Source organism: Helianthus annuus, chromosome 16 (genome assembly GCF_002127325.2).
Source record: "Helianthus annuus cultivar XRQ/B chromosome 16, HanXRQr2.0-SUNRISE, whole genome shotgun sequence".
Taxonomy (NCBI): domain Eukaryota; kingdom Viridiplantae; phylum Streptophyta; class Magnoliopsida; order Asterales; family Asteraceae; genus Helianthus; species Helianthus annuus.
Genome location: NC_035448.2, coordinates 13,525,358 through 13,545,476, shown reverse-complemented (window position 1 = coordinate 13,545,476; position 20,119 = coordinate 13,525,358). Strand labels below are relative to the sequence as shown.

The following is a 20,119-nucleotide window of genomic DNA, read 5'->3' as shown; positions in this document are numbered from 1 at the left end:
GTAATTAATGTCAAGTATAATAAATGTAAACAAACCATTCAATACGATTGATGTTCCAACAAAACATAGTTTAAGTTGCGGAAGCGTAACAATGAGTGTTCAATGTATATAATTAGTTCAAGTGTTGTAAGTTTATCAAAACATCCACGATCCATGCACCACAACGACCTGCTCCTCCCTGTGCAAGCTCCATATGTACCTAATGTCCTGCAAGGCATGCAGCAGAGAGTCAACAACTAGTTGAGCGAGTTCACAGTTAACAGTTCAGTAATAGTATAGTGTGAGTAGCAGTATGTTCGTTCGTTATGTCATGTATCGTATTGGTTTCCATCGCGGCCTCCCAGGCAGGTATGCGAAGATATTAGGGGAATGTTCATCCCGAGTATTCTAGACTAGGTTTATCTGTATCGCGGCCTACCAGGCAGGTGTGCGAAGATTAGTAAATTACAGTTCGCGGCCTTCCAAAGGCAGGTGTGCGAAGTCAGTCATAATATCGCGGCCAACCCTTGGCAGGTGTGCGAAGATCAGTTCAATAAGTGTTACTAGTCTAGTCGTAGTTCAATCAGCTGAGTATGTACCATAGTTCATCAAATCACATCACTACGTTCCAGTATAAATAAGTACCAGTAAGTAATCTATCCCATTCCCACCCTGGGAACCCCATGCCTTGGCTGTGTGAACTCACCTTGGTTTGCTCGGTATGTTATTGCTTCTGGGGTTTATAAATCTCTAAGTCCGTAACACACGACCTAGGATGTGTTGCACATGATACGGTGTAAGTGTTTGCATCAAATAGGGTTTGCAAATCGTTGTCATTCAAGCAGTTGTGTCTTGTGTGTTTATTGTGTACATGATGATATCATATAGAATGTTCACGCATGTAAAATCATACAGTTACATTCAGTATCATACAATTATGCATATACAGAATCATCCTTCACACAAACGGTTAATCATATTCACATAATTCATGTGTCACGTCTTTGTTTTCATAGTTTAATCTAACGTGTATAACAATTTAAGGATCACCGTTATCATACTTAACAGATTAACATCAATTAAACTTCACAAGTTTAACGTACTCAGGGAATCAAGGTGTCATACACAGCTTAACAGAATCAGCATAATATACCATGCAGCTACTTGTTTGAAATTGATCATTACACAATATCAGGCAGTTACACATCATCAGGTAATTACACAGCATCAGACATAGCACAACATCAGACAAGTGTGGGGGGCTTCCCCTGTTAAAAGTCGGACAGAACAAGTCATGGTTTAAAAACTCAGGCAACATAACCTTAACATGTTCGGACCATATGAGCTTTAAAAGTCGGACCAAAAGGAGAGGAGTTAAACTCGGACTAGGGGGGGGATCCTCACAAACTCGGACCCTTGAGTATTCACATAACCTCGGACCTGACTTGATTGCTTAAACTCGGGCCACACTTGATGACAACAAACTCGGACATCAAACAAATACAAAACTCAGACATGATCAACCATTAAAACTCGGACATCATTCAACCATTTAAACTCGGACATCATTCAACCATTTAAACTCGGACATCATTCAACCATTTAAACTCGGACATCATTCAACCATTTAAACTCGGACCATATTACACCATAACAAACTCGAACATGAACAAGGGAAATGGTTTAAACTCGGACAAGGTTGTGTGCTATTAAACTCGGACATGGTGTGAATATAAAACTAAACTCGGTCCCTTACATATATCATTAAACTCGGACCATATTACACCATAACAAACTCGGACTTAATGTCCATTACTTAAACTCGGACCAATACCATTCATTAAACTCGGAACATATAACATCATTAAACTCGGACTCTCATATCCTACCCCAAACTCGGGCAACCTGATACATTTAAGGTCGGGCCATGTTTTCATTTAACAAACTCAGACACTTTAACTTAATATACTCGGACTAACATATCAATCAATCTCAGACAATTACAATCGCAATTGGAACAGTTACACTTTCACATTCAACAGTTACGTTCTTATTGTTCATATGATCTAGGACCCTAATTCATGTATACAGAGTGTAGGTTTTATGAGCAGTCAATTAACGATTACAACAATCATTCGGTGAACAATCTCATTGCTAATCATTCATCATATCATAATAATCAATCTCAATTGAAAACACAGAACCATCATATGATAAACTAGGGTTTACAAGAAATACAAGAATCAATGATTAATAACAATCAAACAATCACAAGAAATGCTTAACAATTACCTTGATTCGATTCTAGTTGGATTAGCAATCAAACTTGATGTGAAAGACTTGAAATTCCAAGAATGATAAGAAGGTGGTTGTAGAGAGGATTAGGGAATGTGGGTACGTGTTTTGATTCTTAGAGAGTGATTAGTGAATGATTAGGGAAGAGATTAGGGTTTTAAGTTGTTAAAGTTTCACTATTCACACAAAACACCCTAAGGAATTATCTATCCCATATTTCATGCACAAGATATACAATTTACAGTTTCACCACCACATTTAAGTATTTGTCAAATCATTTAAGTATTTAAACGCTTACAATTCCATAGCAATTAATTGTGATGCGAAATAGAAATCTTGGGAATTCGAGTTGTCACAGTAGTTGACGACAGTTCCGCTCAGTGGTGGGAATTTGTCAAGGCTTAGAGATTTTACCAAAGAAACGGGGGGGATAAAAATTTTCATATGTTTTGGAATTTCTTCGGTAAATTTCTAAACGCAATCACAGGTGGTGGAGTTTGTGTTTTTCAGGTGATACCAAAGGTTCTGCGTGGAATGTTTTGCACAGACACATATTTGAGGATTTTAATTAATTCTCCAGCCAACGTGAAGGGTTTTGCACGGAAACATACAGGTATCTAAAGTCTATAGTAGTTTCAAAAAGCTGTTCACTGAAGACCTGGGGAATCTTTATGAGATTTTACAGGGATCTGGGTGTAATTCAATTCGTTGAGTTAACAAACGATGTACTTGGTCAAGCTGACATCCTGAGTACTGATGCTGAAGATCCGTAGTGCATGACGTATTCAACTTCACAAAGGCGAGACAATGAGACCTGGATGTAGTTCAACTAAGCATGCTGGTTGAGCTTGCAAGTGATATACTTGGTCTAGCTGACTTCCTGAGTGTTGATGCTGAGGATCAAAGTGCATTACTTGTTCGATTCCACAAAGATGGTTTACAGAAGACAGTTCACAAGAAAACTCTACCAATGTAGTATGCTTGAATGAAATAGAGTTCGTATCACAAGATCAAGACTTGATGCAGTTTTTAAAGAATGGAACCCTTATCAAATGCCAGTTGGAGTATTGGAAGATCAGCAGAAGATCGATCAATTTAGCCTTTTGAGGAAATTGCACAACACCCAACACAGATACGCGTACTTTGAAGGAGAAATGTTATACGAGAAGCTTCAAGGGTTTGGTATAAAGATTGAAGTGAAGATATTACTTACCTGGATCATCGGTCAAGGGGGAATTTGTTAACACAGAGAAGATGACATTAACAAATACTTGACTGAAGATCGATTGCAGTTGCATTTTTAGCATTCGACAGCAACGGACAAGGGGGAATTCGTTGGTGCAGTTTTTGTGTCCGATGCTGTTAGAATAGATTGGTTTTATTTTATGTTGATTATGTAATAGTTAGTGAAACGGTCAAACAAACGTGTATTGACCCGCTCGTTTGAAGTGGTCAAACGAAGGGTTATTTGTTTGACCGTGTGTGTGTGCAAGTGAAGTGGGTGTGGCTATAAAAACCACCCCTTTGGTTCATTTGCATAGAGAGAGTTTGAAGGGAGGTTTTAGACTTGGGGGAGAGATCACCACTTGGTCTCTCCCCGGAAGTATGCTCCTTTGGTATTGTTCGGTTAGCTTGTAATCGGTCCGCTTTGTAACGTTATACTACCGAATTTATACAAAGAAGTTTTGTTTATCCGTCTCTAATCTCTCTCGTCTTGAACATAATCACACTCTAATCACGGGTTTCAGTCTGAATCATGAACCTACATGGGATCCAATGAAGGTCTGCATAGTGCCCGGATTGTTGTTTTGTTGATCAAACAATGTGGTTCTAAATGATGTAAATTGGATTAGGACTTACGCTCCTGGTAGATCAAGGATGTTCTGAAAGAGTTTCATTATTGATTAGTTGGGTGTTCGGTAATAAAATGGGCTTATGGTGTGTTAACCAAAGGATCATGTCATTATCAAGTCAGAGTTTTTGCAAATCCGAAGCATGAGTTAGGGGGAATATGGGAATCTGACGCATTGTGATGTCATCAACTTGATACATGACTGAAGTTGCAATATATCTAGCATACCTGAATCATCAATCAGGGGGAGGGGGGAATCTGTTAATGTAGTTTTGATATCATCAACAATTTAGTGACTGAAGATTGCATGTTATTCAACACATTATTCGACAACAACATCCAAGTGGGAATCCGCTAGTGCATTTTGGGATGTTTATTGCTATTCGAATAGACTTGGTGTAATAATTTGCTGAATAGGTTAAATTTTTATTAAAGTTTGCAAATGATTAGACCAATTGTTTACAAGGTAAAAATTAGACTTACTGTTTAAAGTGATTGGCCTTAGTGTCTAGCGATCACTATAAGTATCTAAACATTTGCATTTCATTTAACCTCATAGAATTCTAGCATCAAAACCTTGGGTTTAGACTGTGTGTGTAGGTTTGAGAAAAGATCAAGATGTGATCTCTCGTGCTTAAATTGTCGATGTTAACTCTTTTGGTATCAGTGAATATGTGTCGGTTTCATTCACGTTAATCTCAAACCTAGGTTTTCTATCAAATTCACTGAGAAGGAAAGGCCTTGTATAAAAGAAAATATTCTGAAGAAATTGAGAGAGAGTAAAAAAATGATGATAACTTTGCGGGGTAGGAAATGGATGCTTATACGTATAAATGAACCAAGCCGCTTGCGATCTATTCGAGAGATTGATCGCCTCGCTAAAAGCTCAGATTAAGTCGAGAGAAAACGATCCTGAGCCTAAAAATATTCTTGAAAAATCAACGAGACCGGTTGAAGCTTCACTTAATTATCGCTCGAGTAACCTCACGAGCCTAAACGAACCTATTATTTATAGACTTTTTTAATATTATACATGTAAGTCCATCTAGTTGCGGTCCGTAACCGAACCTGAACTGCATCGCCGAGTTGCGGCCTTGTGAGATGTCAGTTCCGTCAATGGATGATGTTAATTTCCATCATTGCGGGCTGCAAATTTGAAATCACCCAAGGGTCGTCAGGCTTGGGTGAATCTCTTTAAAACATCACGTACGACAACGTGCGTGATTATAGGTATAACGTGTGTGATTTTCAAATGAACATACGATCAAATCTAGATCAAGAACCCAACCCATGTGGCCAAGTGCATGTCTACTTTCTATAGATGCTTGACAAACCTTTAGTTGTATAGGCTATTAATTATAGAAAACAACGTGAGGATATGCAACATCCCCAAAACATGGTAAAGCCCGTTTTAATAATGTCATTTTAAACAAACAGATTGATACTAATTCTTTTGGCATCGCCATGTTGACACATGAAACTTGATATCATTGATGTATAGAAAAGAACTTAATTTATTCACGTGAAACCTGATATCATTGATGTAGAAAATAACTCTATTTATTCACGTCACTGATTTAAGGAAAAAAAAAATAAACATCCAAAAACTAAGAAGCCAAATATATTAAGTTAAAAGCATCTCGAATGATGGAGGTGAATTTGTTTTCAGACCCGGCATGCATCTTAGCATGCCACATTAATCCAAATTTCTACCTTAAAAACTTACATTTTTTCCTCTAATGCACAAACCTCCACGTGACATTCAACTTTTATTTAATATTTTTATTTAAAAAAATGGTTTGTACGTGGTTCCCAACCCCTGTGTCCGAACGAGTCTGGTATGGCGGACGAACACCAATGGACTTGTCTCCAACGGTGCCACTCGTCCGGCTATTATTTCCGGAATTTCAGACATCTCCACGTAATATGAGTTGGAGATGCTCTAATATATTATAATCCACACTTACAATCATGTTGGGAAGCGGCATCTTAACGTTCATGAGCATGCTTTCCGTGCTATTGGCCCTCCTCCAGTCAACCTATTTAAAAATTGCAATAGCAAAATGGTAGCTAAAGAATAAATATATATAAAGATAGAGAGGAGTGGTGTATGAATATTAAATCACAAAATAAAAGTAATTTCATAGATAAGATATTTACTCTATATTTATATGAAAAATAGTTTCTCTCACAAATTCACTGTTAAGTTGCTTTTATTCTTATCTGATATGTACCTTATGCTTATGTAATTTGTAATCTTCTACTTTTCTTTTTATGCTTATGTAATTTGTAATTTTCTAATTTTCTTTTTGTTAAACTTTAGTAACTTTTTATTTTATTTCCTTAGAGTATTAATAACTTTTACGTTTCTTCCTTTGAAGTATTAGTAAAAATAAGACATAACTCTTATGGTTTAGTTTGAGTTTTAATAAACCTTATACCTTATAACTTTATTATTATTATTATTATTATTATTATTATTATTATTATTATTATTATTATTATTATTATTATTATTATTATTATTACTAAATCCATCCCATTAAAAGTGTCATATTTTGAATTTTCAAAGTCTTTATATATAAACTTTGACCTTAAATAATTTTGTTTGTGTTAGATAATACTTGATGAAAGTTATATGATTTGAGTGTGTTTTACAAGTGTTTTTATCGGGTTAATTTTTATCAAGTTTTATATAACACAAAAATATATAATTAAAGTCAAAGTTTATGAATTAAGATTATTATTATTATTATTATTATTATTATTATTATTATTATTATTATTATTATTATTTCAGTTAATGTTATTCTTATTAACATTATTATTATTATTAATGTTTTTTTTTGTTTTTTACGATAATGTTTTACGTTTGGATCTAAATTTTGCTAGTTAACACGCTGGAACACGCGTATGTGGTTCTATGGTTTATGTCTATTTTTGGCGGATTAACGGCCTCATCACAACGCGCGGGTCTAAATATCGGTTGATATCAAAAGTCACGTATCATAGAGGCATCAATGGTTGTTGGAAAGGCGTCCCTCCTCATGTGGTGGAGGGTTCAAAACATATATCTAAATTTAAAAATAGCATAAGATATTTAACTAATCTAAATTGCATTACCAAGTAGACTTTGCCGAGTTCTGAACTGCGTCGTCCTCCTTCAGTAGTATCTTTCTTTGGGATCGTAGTAGCACGGAATAATGTCTCAACTTCTAACGCATCGAATTCACTGCAATCACCAAAATTAAAGTAAAATAACCAAAGTGAACATTTGATCTGTTCAAAACTAACATAATAAAAATGACTTCTTTTGTTGCCAATGTGGGGTAACCCACTTGGTAGAAATACGTACATGTCGCTTAAAAGAGAGATCTTAGGTTCAAACATGTGAAAAAGAGGGGATAATTGGTGTAAATGAGTAACGTTAGCCGTTAAAGAAAAAGTTCTTTTATTTCAATATGGATTTTGTTATTTGGACACTCCTCCTTTGATATGATATTATACGTGTCATATAGATTTTTCAATTTTCAAAAAATACTGGACATGTCATATAATGTTTGCCAGTTGGGGTCTATATTCCATGTATAGATATGTGGTGTATTGACTTAGTTTTTTTACAAACATGTTTATACAATATTTATAACTTTAGCAAATTTTAGAAAAAATATCATTTTTATTGTAAAATTAAAATTTAATATAATAATAACTTAGTTACAAAATCGAAACTAGATTATGGTATCTTACATAACCAAACAAATAAACTAAACTAAACATATATTACAACTATAAACAACATGACTCATTTTAAGTGTAGTATAGCCCTATATTATAGTATATCCCTATACTATGCCAAATTTTATCTGTAATATAGCCATATATATTAGCATATATCGCTATGTATGTGTATGTGTATGTGTATTATAGCATATCCCAATACAATATTATAAGATACCATACAATACGAAACAATACAATACGATACTATACCATACGATACGATACCATACGCATACCCATACCAATACCATACTATACTCATACATGTACCATACCCATACCCATACCCATACCCATACCCATACCCATACCCACACCATACCAAACCCATATCCATACCTACACCATACCAAACCAATACCCATAACCAATACCCATACCTATACCCATATCCATACCATATTAGACATATACAAGGCTTATACAAGACCTATATGATACTATACTACACCTTATGATACAATACAATAGGATACGAAATGCTAAGAAAAGAAACTATAGTTTACAATACTACACCTATAGACCTATACGAGTCATATAAAGGACCTATACTAAACTGTACTACAACTATATGATAAAATACCATACAACATCATCAATTTGATACAATACGATACTTTACTATAGTATACAATATTATACTACATATGTAGCGCTATACGAGACCTATACTACACCTATACTATACAATACTACACTACACTACACTATAGACCTATATAGACCTACACCATACCGATACAATACTATATGATACGATATTATACTATACTATAATATACCCATAGACCTATATGAGTCCTATATAGAACCTATACTGTACTACACATACAGGATACAACATGATATGATTTGATATGATGCGACGATACAATACTAGATACTATACTAAAACAATAATTTATCTATTTTTATATAAAAAAAAATTACTTCAATTTGCTAAAACGATAAAAAATCTATGAAAAAAGAAAAAAAAGAAAAGCTATACCAATGCCACATAGAGCTATACACCATGCATGTGTAGACGCATACATGGCTTATAGGTCTATGACCGGTGGTTATTAATGGTGCATGGAATTTTATGAAAGCTATATAGAGAAACATTGTTTATTGTGATGAAGGGCGCAGAAAGTGGAATACCTTTGGGGCTCTTCATTTATTTGAAAATCTGCCCACAAGCTTCCTTGCATGGCACGGGGAAGCTTGCTCCGCTGAAATATCCAAAGAGGGTAAAAAATAATGGTAACTTTGCAAGGGTTTTGCGGGAAGAGATGATTAAAGTGAGAATGATAATTGATAAACATATTGATCGATCTATTTGCTTGTTGGAAAAAGTTTTTTGATCTACTGGAATCATCCTTTGTTGTAAACATATCGGATCAACTCTAGATCAAGATCACCCGACCCATATGATTGCTATAGATGCTTAACAAAAGTTTAGTCGTTTAGAGCTTTAAGCTATAGGAGACAACTACGTTTATGGGGCATTTCACACCCAATTGATCCACCCCCACTACGGGTGGTCTAACCGAAGAAAAAATAAGCATCAAAATCAAAGAAGCCAGATATATTAAGATTAATAAACACCTATGTCATATGTCAAAAAGAATAAAAGTAATTTCATATAAAAGATAATTTATTAATTTAAATTCCACTAAGAATAGGACATTTTCAGGTTTTGGACCTATCTTTCTTTGAAAGTTGGGTAATATTGTAAATAAAAGCTTACTTGTTCATAGTATAATGCTTTTTCAAGTGCTTCCACAACCAAGCTCATTGTGGGACGATCATCTGTGCGTTCCTTCAAGCATTGATATGCAATGGTTGAAAATGTACTCAAGGACTTAGAATCCATTTCATTTCTTAGATCAGGATCAATCATCATATGCAATGTTTTCTCTTTGTAATGTTTTTTGGCAATGTTGATAGTAAAACAATTGTCACTAAGAAATTCAGGATTGGCAACAAGCTTGCTAAACAAGACTTCATACAGTACAACCCCAAAAGAATAAACATCAGATTTTTGTGTGATACCACCGTTTAGTATTTGTGGATCAACATAACCCCGTGTTCCACAAGGAATGGTAAACACAACTGAATCGGCTGAATTTGTAAGAGCTATTTTAGACAATCCAAAATCTGAAATCTTGGCATTCCAGTTCTCATCCAAGAGTATGTTCGAACTCTTGATGTCACGGTGGATGACTCCGTGTCCAGATCCAGTTTCATTATGAAGGTACCTCAACCCAGTGGCAGCGCCCACGCAAATCTCAAGACGACGCATCCAGGACAAATCTTTTCTACGCAAAGCTTTGTCAAGACTCCCATTTGGTTCATATTTGTAAACCAAGATCTTCTCCCCATTGTCTCCGCAAAATCCGATAAGAGATACAAGGTTTTCATGTTTATATTTTGAAAGCAGTGAAACCTCCATCCCATATTCATGCTCTCCTTGTCCGTGCGGACTAAGAATCAGCCGCTTTACTGCGAGGTCTCCATGTTGCCTTGATTCGCCTCGGTAAACTCTGCCATATCCACCAATTCCAACGATGTTTGCTTCAGCAAATCCGTTAGTTGCCGATAATATTTCTTGAAGAGAAATCTTCAGTTTATTAGAGGAAGACATGATTTTATCTTTTGACTTATGATCTCAGTTTTAGAAAGAGGGAAAGGGTTATAGCGGTAGACAATGAGGTGGTGTACATATGATTTTTTTCTTATAGTGGAGATAATAGATTAAAATCATACAGAACATTATTCCATTAAAAATACATTTCTCGTGTAGATCAAGAGTCAACTTGTTCATATTCGACAATATTAAAAACCTATTGTATTCAACGTGAGAGATTATGGTACAAATGACCTGTCAAACATTTATATCCAATTATGTCAATGCACTTGGGGTCTAATATTAAATAAGTTACCTTGGTAGTTGAGTTTGAATTTCCGATTACTAAGATTAACATCCATAGATCAAGAACAAAGTTATTCCAAAATGGAGATAAATTGTGTCACTAAATAATGTGGCTATGTCTGTATCTAAATGTTAATATTTATGATAGACCATTTAAATTGCGTATGATTACCGTGTGAACGTGAAGTCAACTATATAGGCATGATGACCACTTTGAAACCATTTTAAATTAACACCTGGATTAAAACTATAGGGTAAAGTTCTTGTACAAATAATCTTAACATACTGAACATACAAATTGAAGGAAAACTCAAAAAGACAAGGTGGCGTTTTTGTAATTATCAATAACTATCAAAGTTACTCTACAAATATACCTAAAAAAACCAAACCACTCACCCCACCCCCAAAAAAAACCTAAACCCCCCACCCCCCCCCCCCCACCCCCCAAAAAACCTAAAAAAAACCTACCCCCCACCCCCAAAAACCTAAAAAAAACCTAACCCCCCCCCCCCCCCCCACCCTCCAAAAACCTAAAAAAAAACCTAACCCCCCCCCCTCCCACCACCCCCAAAAACCTAAAAAAACCTAACCCCCCCCCCCCCACCCCCAAAAACCTAAAAAAAACCTAACCCCCCCCACCCACCCAAGCTAAAATGCTAAAAACTAAACCCCCCAAAAAACCTAAAAAAATCTAAAAAAAAAAAAAAAAACACACAAATTATTTTATTTTATTTTTTTAACATTTTTTATTAAAAAATCGCTACTTTTAGTAGCAGCAAAAAAATTTTTTTTTTTTTTTTTTTTTGCTAACGAAATGTAGCGATTTTTTAATAAAAATGTTAAAAAAAATTTGTGTTTTTTAGGTATTTTTGTTGTAACTTTGATAGTTGGTGGTAATTACAAAAATGCCACCTTGTCTTTTTGGGTTTTCCTTCAATTTGTATGTTTAGTATGTTAAGATTATTTGTATTTGATCTTTTGCCTAAAACTATATCACATGATCACCGCATCTAGACTAACACACACAGAGTTAACTTTCATGACGCACTGCTTGTTATACCATCTTAAATTATATACTAATAAAACACAAACTCAATGAACAGTACTTTTAAGCTTTTTTTTATATGTGGTTTTAGGCTATAGGGTGTGGGGATTATGGCTGGGATATGATTTGTCACCTAGGAACATTAATGGAAGGCTACACCACCCCCTTGGTTTTAGGTTATAGGGTGTGGGGATTATGGTTGGGATATGATTTGTCACCTAGGAACATGAATGGAAGGCTACACCACCCCCTTGATTGATCCACCATGGTTTGCATGGATTAAACCATGCCAACCATGGTCCTCCTTTCCATTTTTCAACAAATCATTTCCTTTTTGTTTAGAAAAAGATAATAAATAAGGGGCTAATGGTTTGGGTCATGACCATACCCTTATGGTAGTGGTTTTATTAGTAAGTAGTTTTCAGCTGTAACTTTCCCATCACATTATATCCCAGCTTCATCAAAGCTCTGCACATGAGATTGCTTCCACTGCTGGTTAAAAAAAAAAGAAAAACAATATTTAATGGCTTAGGATACCCACAAATATTTTAGGCTAATAGCTGGAATTGAACTTTTTTATTAAATCATGTGATAAGGATGTATCTAGTATCACTGACACAAAACCATACACACATGGAGGGTTGACTTTGTGCATCTTGTTCATCTACATTTTGAAAGACACGTAGAAGTAGCATTTATGTGTGTAGCAAGATTATATTTTTTGGACGGCAACAATGAAATTATCATAAAAAAGGCTAGAGGGGGGAACTAATAAAAAAACCCCTTACAAACCAGGAGAAAACCGAAAACATACCAAGCGCCAAAGATGGACTACGAGTACATGATTATATTTAAAAACAGCAAAGAAAGGACCCATTTTTCCCAAATTACTGAAACCCTCTATAGATACCATGCCTTTGACCCAGTTGAAGCTATGCGTGGAATTTTCATCCAGCAAGTTGTCCACCGACGACCGGTTGGAGGAGAATCTCCATGAGTTCCTATTGATCCAAAGGCGCCATATAGTTGTGTAGATAATGAGCGAAAGAATTTGTTGGATAGTGTTGCACCCTCCGAGGTCAATGCCGACCCGGTTTAACACCAGCCCCCACACACTTTTAGCCACAAGACAGCGGATAAAGAGATGAGAAGAGTCTTCCTCCTCAACTAACCGACCCATGAAACCCTAATCATTCGCATCCAAGTGAAAGGGTTGATTCGTAATTATTGTATAGTTAACTAGGTTAGAACCCCGTGTAATACACGGGTTGAATAAATGTAATTCTATATATCAAATAATAAAAAAATATATTTTTGAAACCTCGTTTATTACACAGGTTGAATAAATGTAATTTTACATACCAAATAATAAAAAAATATATCTTTAAAAATCTCATTTATTACATGGGTTGAAGAAATGTAATTTTATATATTAAATAATAAAAAAGTTATATCTTTAAAAACTTTGTGTATTGTACGGGTTGAGTAAATTTTGTTTTATATATTAATAATAAAAAAAGTTACATTTTTAAGAACCTCATGTATTGTATGGGTTAAGCACATGTAATTTTATATACCAATCAATAAAAAGTTATATCTTATTATATCTTTATAAACTCTATGTATTATAAAACTTTTGGACTAAACTGACAAAATGGCTCAAACCACAGGGACTAAAATGACATTTGACTCTTTACATTATATTAATTTATATTTAGTGTACGTCTTTTGTTAATGTCAAGATAAATAATTTTGAAATCTAATAAATATTTCAAAAGATTATATTATCTCCTATATGAATAGTTTAAATTTAATTTTATAATTATCTTTTAATTAATGCTAATTATCTATAATTAAGTAGGAGATAAGGATGAGAAAACTAAAAAATAGATGGCTCCATACCCCGTGTATTACACGGGTTGAATAAATGTAATTTTATATATTAAATAATAAAAACTTATATCTCTATGAACCTTGTATATTGTACGGGTTAAATAAATGTAATTTTATATATCAAATAATAAAAAAATTATATCTTTAAAAACCATGTGTATTACACAGATTAAATAAATGTAATTTTGGATACTAAATACTAAAAACGTCGTATCTTTAAAAAAAACCCGTGTATAATCGGGTTGAATAAATCTACCAAATAATAAAAAAATACATCCTTAAAAACCCCGTATATCACACGTGTTGAATATATATAAAAAGAGTTATATCTTTAAAAACCATGTGTATTACACAGATTAAATAAATATATTTTTGTATATTAAATACTAAAAACTTCGTATCTTTAAAAAAAACCTTTGTATAGTCGGGTTGAAAAATCTACCAAATAATAAAAAAAATTATATCCTAAACAAATGTAATTTTGTATATTAAATACTAAAAACGTCGTATCTTTAAAAAAAACCGTGTATAGTCGGGTTGAAAAATCTACCAAATAATAAAAAAATTATCTCCTTAAAAACCTCGCGTTTTACTCGAGTTGAATAAACATAATTTTGCGTACCAAATAATAAAAAAAAAGTTATGTTTTTAAATAATTAGGATAACATTTAATATTAATTTATTATTTATATATTTAATATAAGATAAGTAGATAAGAGAGGTATTTGTTTTAAATATATATTAAATTAACAATTTAGATTTGAGAATAATATTTTATTAAAGTATTATAAGATTTAATATTAATTTATTATTTATTTATTCAGATAAATATAAATTTGAGGATACCCTTCAATGAATGACACGTGTCCAAAAGTTAGTTTCTTTTATTATAGTAGTTAGATATAGAAGGTAGTTATAAAGTTCAATATTTAATGGCTTAGGATGCCCACAAATATTGTGATTGGTTGGCAAACCAAGTTGTATTTAGCAACATTATATATATTTTTTTTTCAAGGGCAACAATGAAATTCTCATAGAAAGGCAAAAATACCAAGTTGAAATTATCATAGCTAGGAACTAATAAAAAAAACCCCTAGAGGGAAACCAAAAGAAAACCGAAAACATACCAAGCGGCAAAGATGGACTAACATGATTATAGAGTTAAATACTTGGTTGGTCCCTGTGGTTTGCAAAAATTTCATACTTGGTTCTAGTGGTTTACTAATTACACGTGTGGTTCTAAAAGTTGTCAAAAATGAACTTGGTTGGTCCCCTGACCTAACCTCTGTTAAATTTCTCGGTTAACTATGTGTGAAATGACTATGTTACCCTTGAACAATTAAAAACCTAAAACTAAAAATTAAAAAATTAAAAAATTAAAAAACCCACCACAACCTACATCATCATCTTCACCATCATATTTACAATACACAGGTGATCTAATCTCACTAATGTAAAGTGCCCTTAAAGTTACAATCAAAATCAAAATAACCAATATGAAAAAGAGTTGCAGGCAAGGAAGAACAGAACAAACAGTATAAAGTGAAAGCTACAATTGTAAGACATGTTCAAGCAAATAAATCTGGTCAAATTATTAATAATCACTAAAAAAGAAGTCATGATTATACATACCCATAAAAGAAAAACACAAAAAGCTAATCAATTAACGATTGTTTTGATACTTGACAATTAAATCAAAAATAAAATCATCATAATTGAGCTAACGAAGTTCAATTTCAATTTATCACCCACATGTCAAACATAACACAAAACAAGTACAAAAACCCTAAATTGTATATCTAAACATAAATAAAATTATGAACAAGAATTGGAATACCCTCATCTCGCTATTGCCGAAGAATGCATCGAACAGCTTTCGAAACATTTGCCCCATGGCTACCAAGATTCTTTAATTGAATTCGTTTCGATTGTTGAGATGAAAGTGGCTCAAGGATCAAAGCCCTTTGATGAAAGAGATCAGCTAGGTTGAGTGGATCGAGAAGAATTCGACCAAAAAAGAAGAAGAATTGGGGAGAAAAGAGAAGATGGGTCGGGAATAATTAATATTGTAGCGTTGCTTCACAAAATCTTCTTGGTGATCTTCATGATGGTGATGAAGATGATGCAGGTTGTGGTGGGTTTTTTAATTTTATAATTCTTAGTTTTAGGTTTTTAATTGTTCAAGGGTAATATAGTCATTTCATACATAGTTAACTTAGGGTAACCGGGGCGTCTTCGGGGACTCACCTCGGGGAGGCATTTTGCCGATTAGGTGGGTACCGCCGTTAAGGCGGGGGAGTGAATCGGGGAAGCTTGTAGGTGGCGGCTCACCGAGAGAGAGGGGGAGGAGAGAGAGAGGAGAGAGGGAGAGGGGACCAATCACAAGCTTTCCTTTTTTTTTTTTTTTTTTTTTTTTAAAAAAAAACCAATTCACCTAATAGGGGAGTGGCGCCATCAAATGGGGGTGTTAGGGGAGTTTAAGAGGGGAGTTGACGTGGCACACGGGGATTGGTTTGGCGTAAGAGAGTGCACTCACCTATTAGGTGTGCACCCCCTTCACCCTTAGAAATTTAACAGAGGTTAGGTCAGAGGACCAACCGAGTTTATTTTTGACAACTTTTGGGACCACGCGTGTAATTAGTAAACCATTAGGACCAAGTATGAATTTTTTGCAAACCATAAGGACCAACCAAGCATTTAACTCATGATTATATTTAAAAACAGCCAAAAGGGCATATAACCCATTTTTCCCAAATTACGAAAACCCTTTTTGCCATGGTTTTGACCCAATTGAAGCTGTGGATTTTGATATAAGAAGAGATGAAGCGTCCTAATTTCCGCTTGTATTTCCCTATATTGGGTGGTGTGGTCTTAGATTTCACTAAAACTAAACTATTTTTTTTATTTTTTATTTATTTATTTTTTTTGAACGGCAAATTTTGGATCACTGACGGACCACTGGAGTATCATCATGCCACCAGTAGAACCACCCGATCATATCCATCTCCACTAGGCATAATGCCTATACACCAATTCAGGAGGAAACCCAATAAATATGGGAAAACCCCCTATTGTGAGAAACCCAATAAACTATTTTAAATTAATTTTTAAAATACCAGATTTTAACTAAAATAAAAGTTAAATTAAAATAAATATATTGTATAGTAAACTTCCGTTTTGCTCTACGTGGTTTGGCCGTTTTAACGGTTTTGCCTCAGTCCTTTAAAAATAGTCATTTTACTCCTTGATCTATTTAACTTATCTCCATTTCACTCCCCGCCCCTAACTCTGTCTAAAATGTTTGTTAAAAATAAGCGTATTATGTTAATTCTATAAATAAGAATTTAAATTGATTTTCAAAATCCATTTGTTTTGTCATTTTGTTGATATAAGTATCCTCTGTCATCCTCCCTTCACCTCCCCGAATCCTACCCAAAACAAACGCACATTACCTTGTTTAATCTCCATCCACAAAACTCAAATCCCCCAATCTTATCATGTAATCGATCCGCCAAGCAATGTCCCCCGTCAAAACCCGCCTCAACAACCACAACCCTTCATACCCTGCATCCCCCCGCATCCGCCACTCTCGCTCCAAAACCTCCGCCCGCTTCACCCACCAATCACTCCCTCACCGGTTCGCCTAGATCTTACTCTCCCTTCTCGTTAACTGTTAGAGCGTCTTGTTATTTGTACCGCTTCTTTACTTTTCTGGTATGGTGTTTTACTCTGGGACCATGCAATTCGTCGTTGTTTCAGGTGGAATTGAACGGTCCATGGCGGTTGGTTCGGTGTACCAGAGCCCCGAGCTGTATGTGAAGGTCCGGGGTGATATGGATGCCGATAATTCCACCACTGATGCGGTTAGTCATTGATTTGTAGATTTTGACCTAATGTAATTTTGACCACCCTTTTTTTTAATTTTGACTTTAGTTAGTTAATGAATAATGAAATAACTCACGACGTGGTTGATGTGTGGTGGCGCCAGTTAATTTGTGGTAGCAGACGGTGTTGTGTAATGGTTCTAGCGTCGATTTCATGGTGGTGTGGAGGTGGTTTGTGGGTAGGAAGGAGTGGATATTAGGTAGATAAAGATGAATATTTGGGTTAATGATAAACAGAACATTAAATAGGGGTTAGTCATCTCACCTTTCTTTCCCTCTCTCTCGATCACCTACATCCTCCACCACCATCAACACCACCACCGTCACCACCATAGCCACAACCACCTCCACCTCCGTCACCAACCACCACCTCAACCACAAACCACAAACCTCTAACACAACCACCGTCGCACCACCACCACAGTCACCGTCGCACCACCACCACAGTCACCGTCGCACCACACCACATATGATCGGTTCTACGAGTTGAGGTTGTTGATGCATATTATATGGGCGCGGCCCGTTCGGTTCGACATCGCTACGAGTTGAAGACCAAGACTTGATTTCCTCCATTAAGTATCAGTGAAAGTTGTTGATCTGCTGTTGCAGATATATCTATTTGCTACTGTCTTGCATGACGAAAGACCTAACCAAGTCCATGATGAAACACCTACACATGATGAGCGACGAATAACCTGCTATGCATATATGATGAAAAACCTGCTTATGCTGTTGAAGAAAATCCCAGTCCAGCTTGCATGACGAATAACCTGCACATGTGAATGACGAAAGACCATCTCTTTCGTCATGAGTCTTTCGTCGGCTGCTTGTGTTTCGTCGATATGTTTCGTCGCTGTATGATCTTTCGTCGACCATGTTCCTTTATATAGCAGCAGTCTGAAGACAGGAGACAATGGACAGAGAACGACAGAACACACACTGAGTTAGTGTATTTAGAGAGAGTTTGAGAGATTGTTCTAGTTGATCCTTTGTAAACAAACTTTCTGATTAAGTAATACATTGAGTTGTTTAAACGTTGAATCTTTGTGTTCGTGTTCTTATCTCGGTTTGCTTTCCCGGTTGGATTCCGCACAACCGGGTTTGTTCGTATACAAGGATTAGGCGACTAGTTCCTCTGCTAGTTGGACCTACAAGTGGTATCAGAGCCAAGGCTCTCTTCCTTGTTAAAACCGAGTGTTTTTCTCGTGTTTTGAAGATCACAGATTCTAGAAAAACCAGTTTGAAATCTCGAAAATCTTAATATTTTTCTGTTTAGTTTGATCAAAAACCTTGTTAAACTCATGTTTACATGTTAAGGTTTGGTTTTTATTAAACTTTTGTGTAAAATTCGTGTTCGATAATTTTTCCGGCGACCGGAAAACTCATAGTGTTCTTCATATATTCAAAGAGTTCATATTGTTCTTCAAAATATAATCTGATTTTGGTCTTGGTTGAATTACTGTTGAAGTGATAAGGATTATAATATAATTGTTTGACAATCTTGACACAAGGCATGATGTAAGGTTGATAAGTCAGTGACGTGGGTCTTTAAAAAGGTATGGGTAAAGCATGGGTGTTTGCATGTTGTGTCCAACAACTGTCAGAGGGTAAAGGATAAGGTTTGGTGGGATTTAGAAAATATCTTATCTATTGGTGATTTTAAGTCTATGAAATACCTTCTCACTTTTGGATTTGTCTTTGACGAAAAACATATTTTTCGCCATAACTGGTCTTTGACGAAAAACCTTATTTTTCATCACTTTGGTCATTTACAAAAACCCCTTTTTCGTCAGTTAAGGTTTTTCGCCAAGAATCAAGTTTTTCGTGGGTTTTTTACGTCAAGTTTTAACAGTAGCTTTCAAAGATTATCTTAACAAATTGTTTTAAGTGATTTAAGCAGGTATTCATTATTATATATGTGACGACCCATAATTCCCCGTGGTCTTAAGGTGTGTATTCATTCCCGAATCATTTCCTGTTACGCTTGATTTACACGGTAGTTTTATATGTTGTACGTTATTTGTTGCACTTGAAATTCTAGATGCTTGTTTTATATGCTTAGTAATTTTGCACTAGTTACACAGTAACTTTTCATGTTTAGTTTAGGCCACACACATACCATATACTCCCATTTGTAAACTTTGCACTAGGTCGGCCCAAGCTGACCACTTGAGCCCAACAGACCCTCATGGGAGTTTGAGGCAACTCGACCCAGTGTTGTGGCCCAAGAAGGAAACAAGAGCTTTGAGGGGATCAGCCCACTAGTTTTACAACCGACCCCTTATGTACGTATTATATGTAACCCTTATGATCTCTAAATCCCAAAATAACCAACTCACAAAACCCTACTATCCCATATGTACGTGCGGCAGACCCCCCCCCCCATCGAAGCGATATTGTAGTTTGAAGACATCAGCTTGTTTAGTCGAGCCTCTTGGTTAGTATACTAAATTTCATGTTTAAGTTGATTGTTTTTG

At 35.1% G+C, this 20,119-nt stretch overlaps 1 protein-coding gene across 5 annotated transcripts; it reads right to left on the bottom strand.

Moving 5' to 3' along the window:
• Positions 1–22: 22 nt before the first annotated feature.
• LOC118479249 (probable receptor-like protein kinase At5g38990) lies at positions 23–15,914 on the bottom strand. 5 transcript variants are annotated; one of them, XM_035986066.1, is made up of 7 exons: positions 15,596–15,914; positions 12,254–12,357; positions 9,636–10,431; positions 9,047–9,117; positions 7,250–7,358; positions 6,094–6,165; positions 23–207 (listed from the first exon to the last, which is right to left on the bottom strand). In XM_035986066.1, exons 3-7 carry the CDS (start codon positions 10,338–10,340, stop codon positions 136–138), a joined length of 1,029 nt encoding a protein of 342 aa, XP_035841959.1. In that variant the 5' UTR covers positions 10,341–10,431; positions 12,254–12,357; positions 15,596–15,914; the 3' UTR covers positions 23–135. The 5 variants fall into 5 exon arrangements, with proteins under 5 accessions (XP_035841959.1, XP_035841960.1, XP_022016387.1 ...); XM_035986067.1 differs by having other exon boundaries at positions 12,254–12,354; XM_022160695.2 differs by lacking the exons at positions 12,254–12,357; positions 15,596–15,914 and having other exon boundaries at positions 9,636–11,104.
• Positions 15,915–20,119: the final 4,205 nt, after the last annotated feature.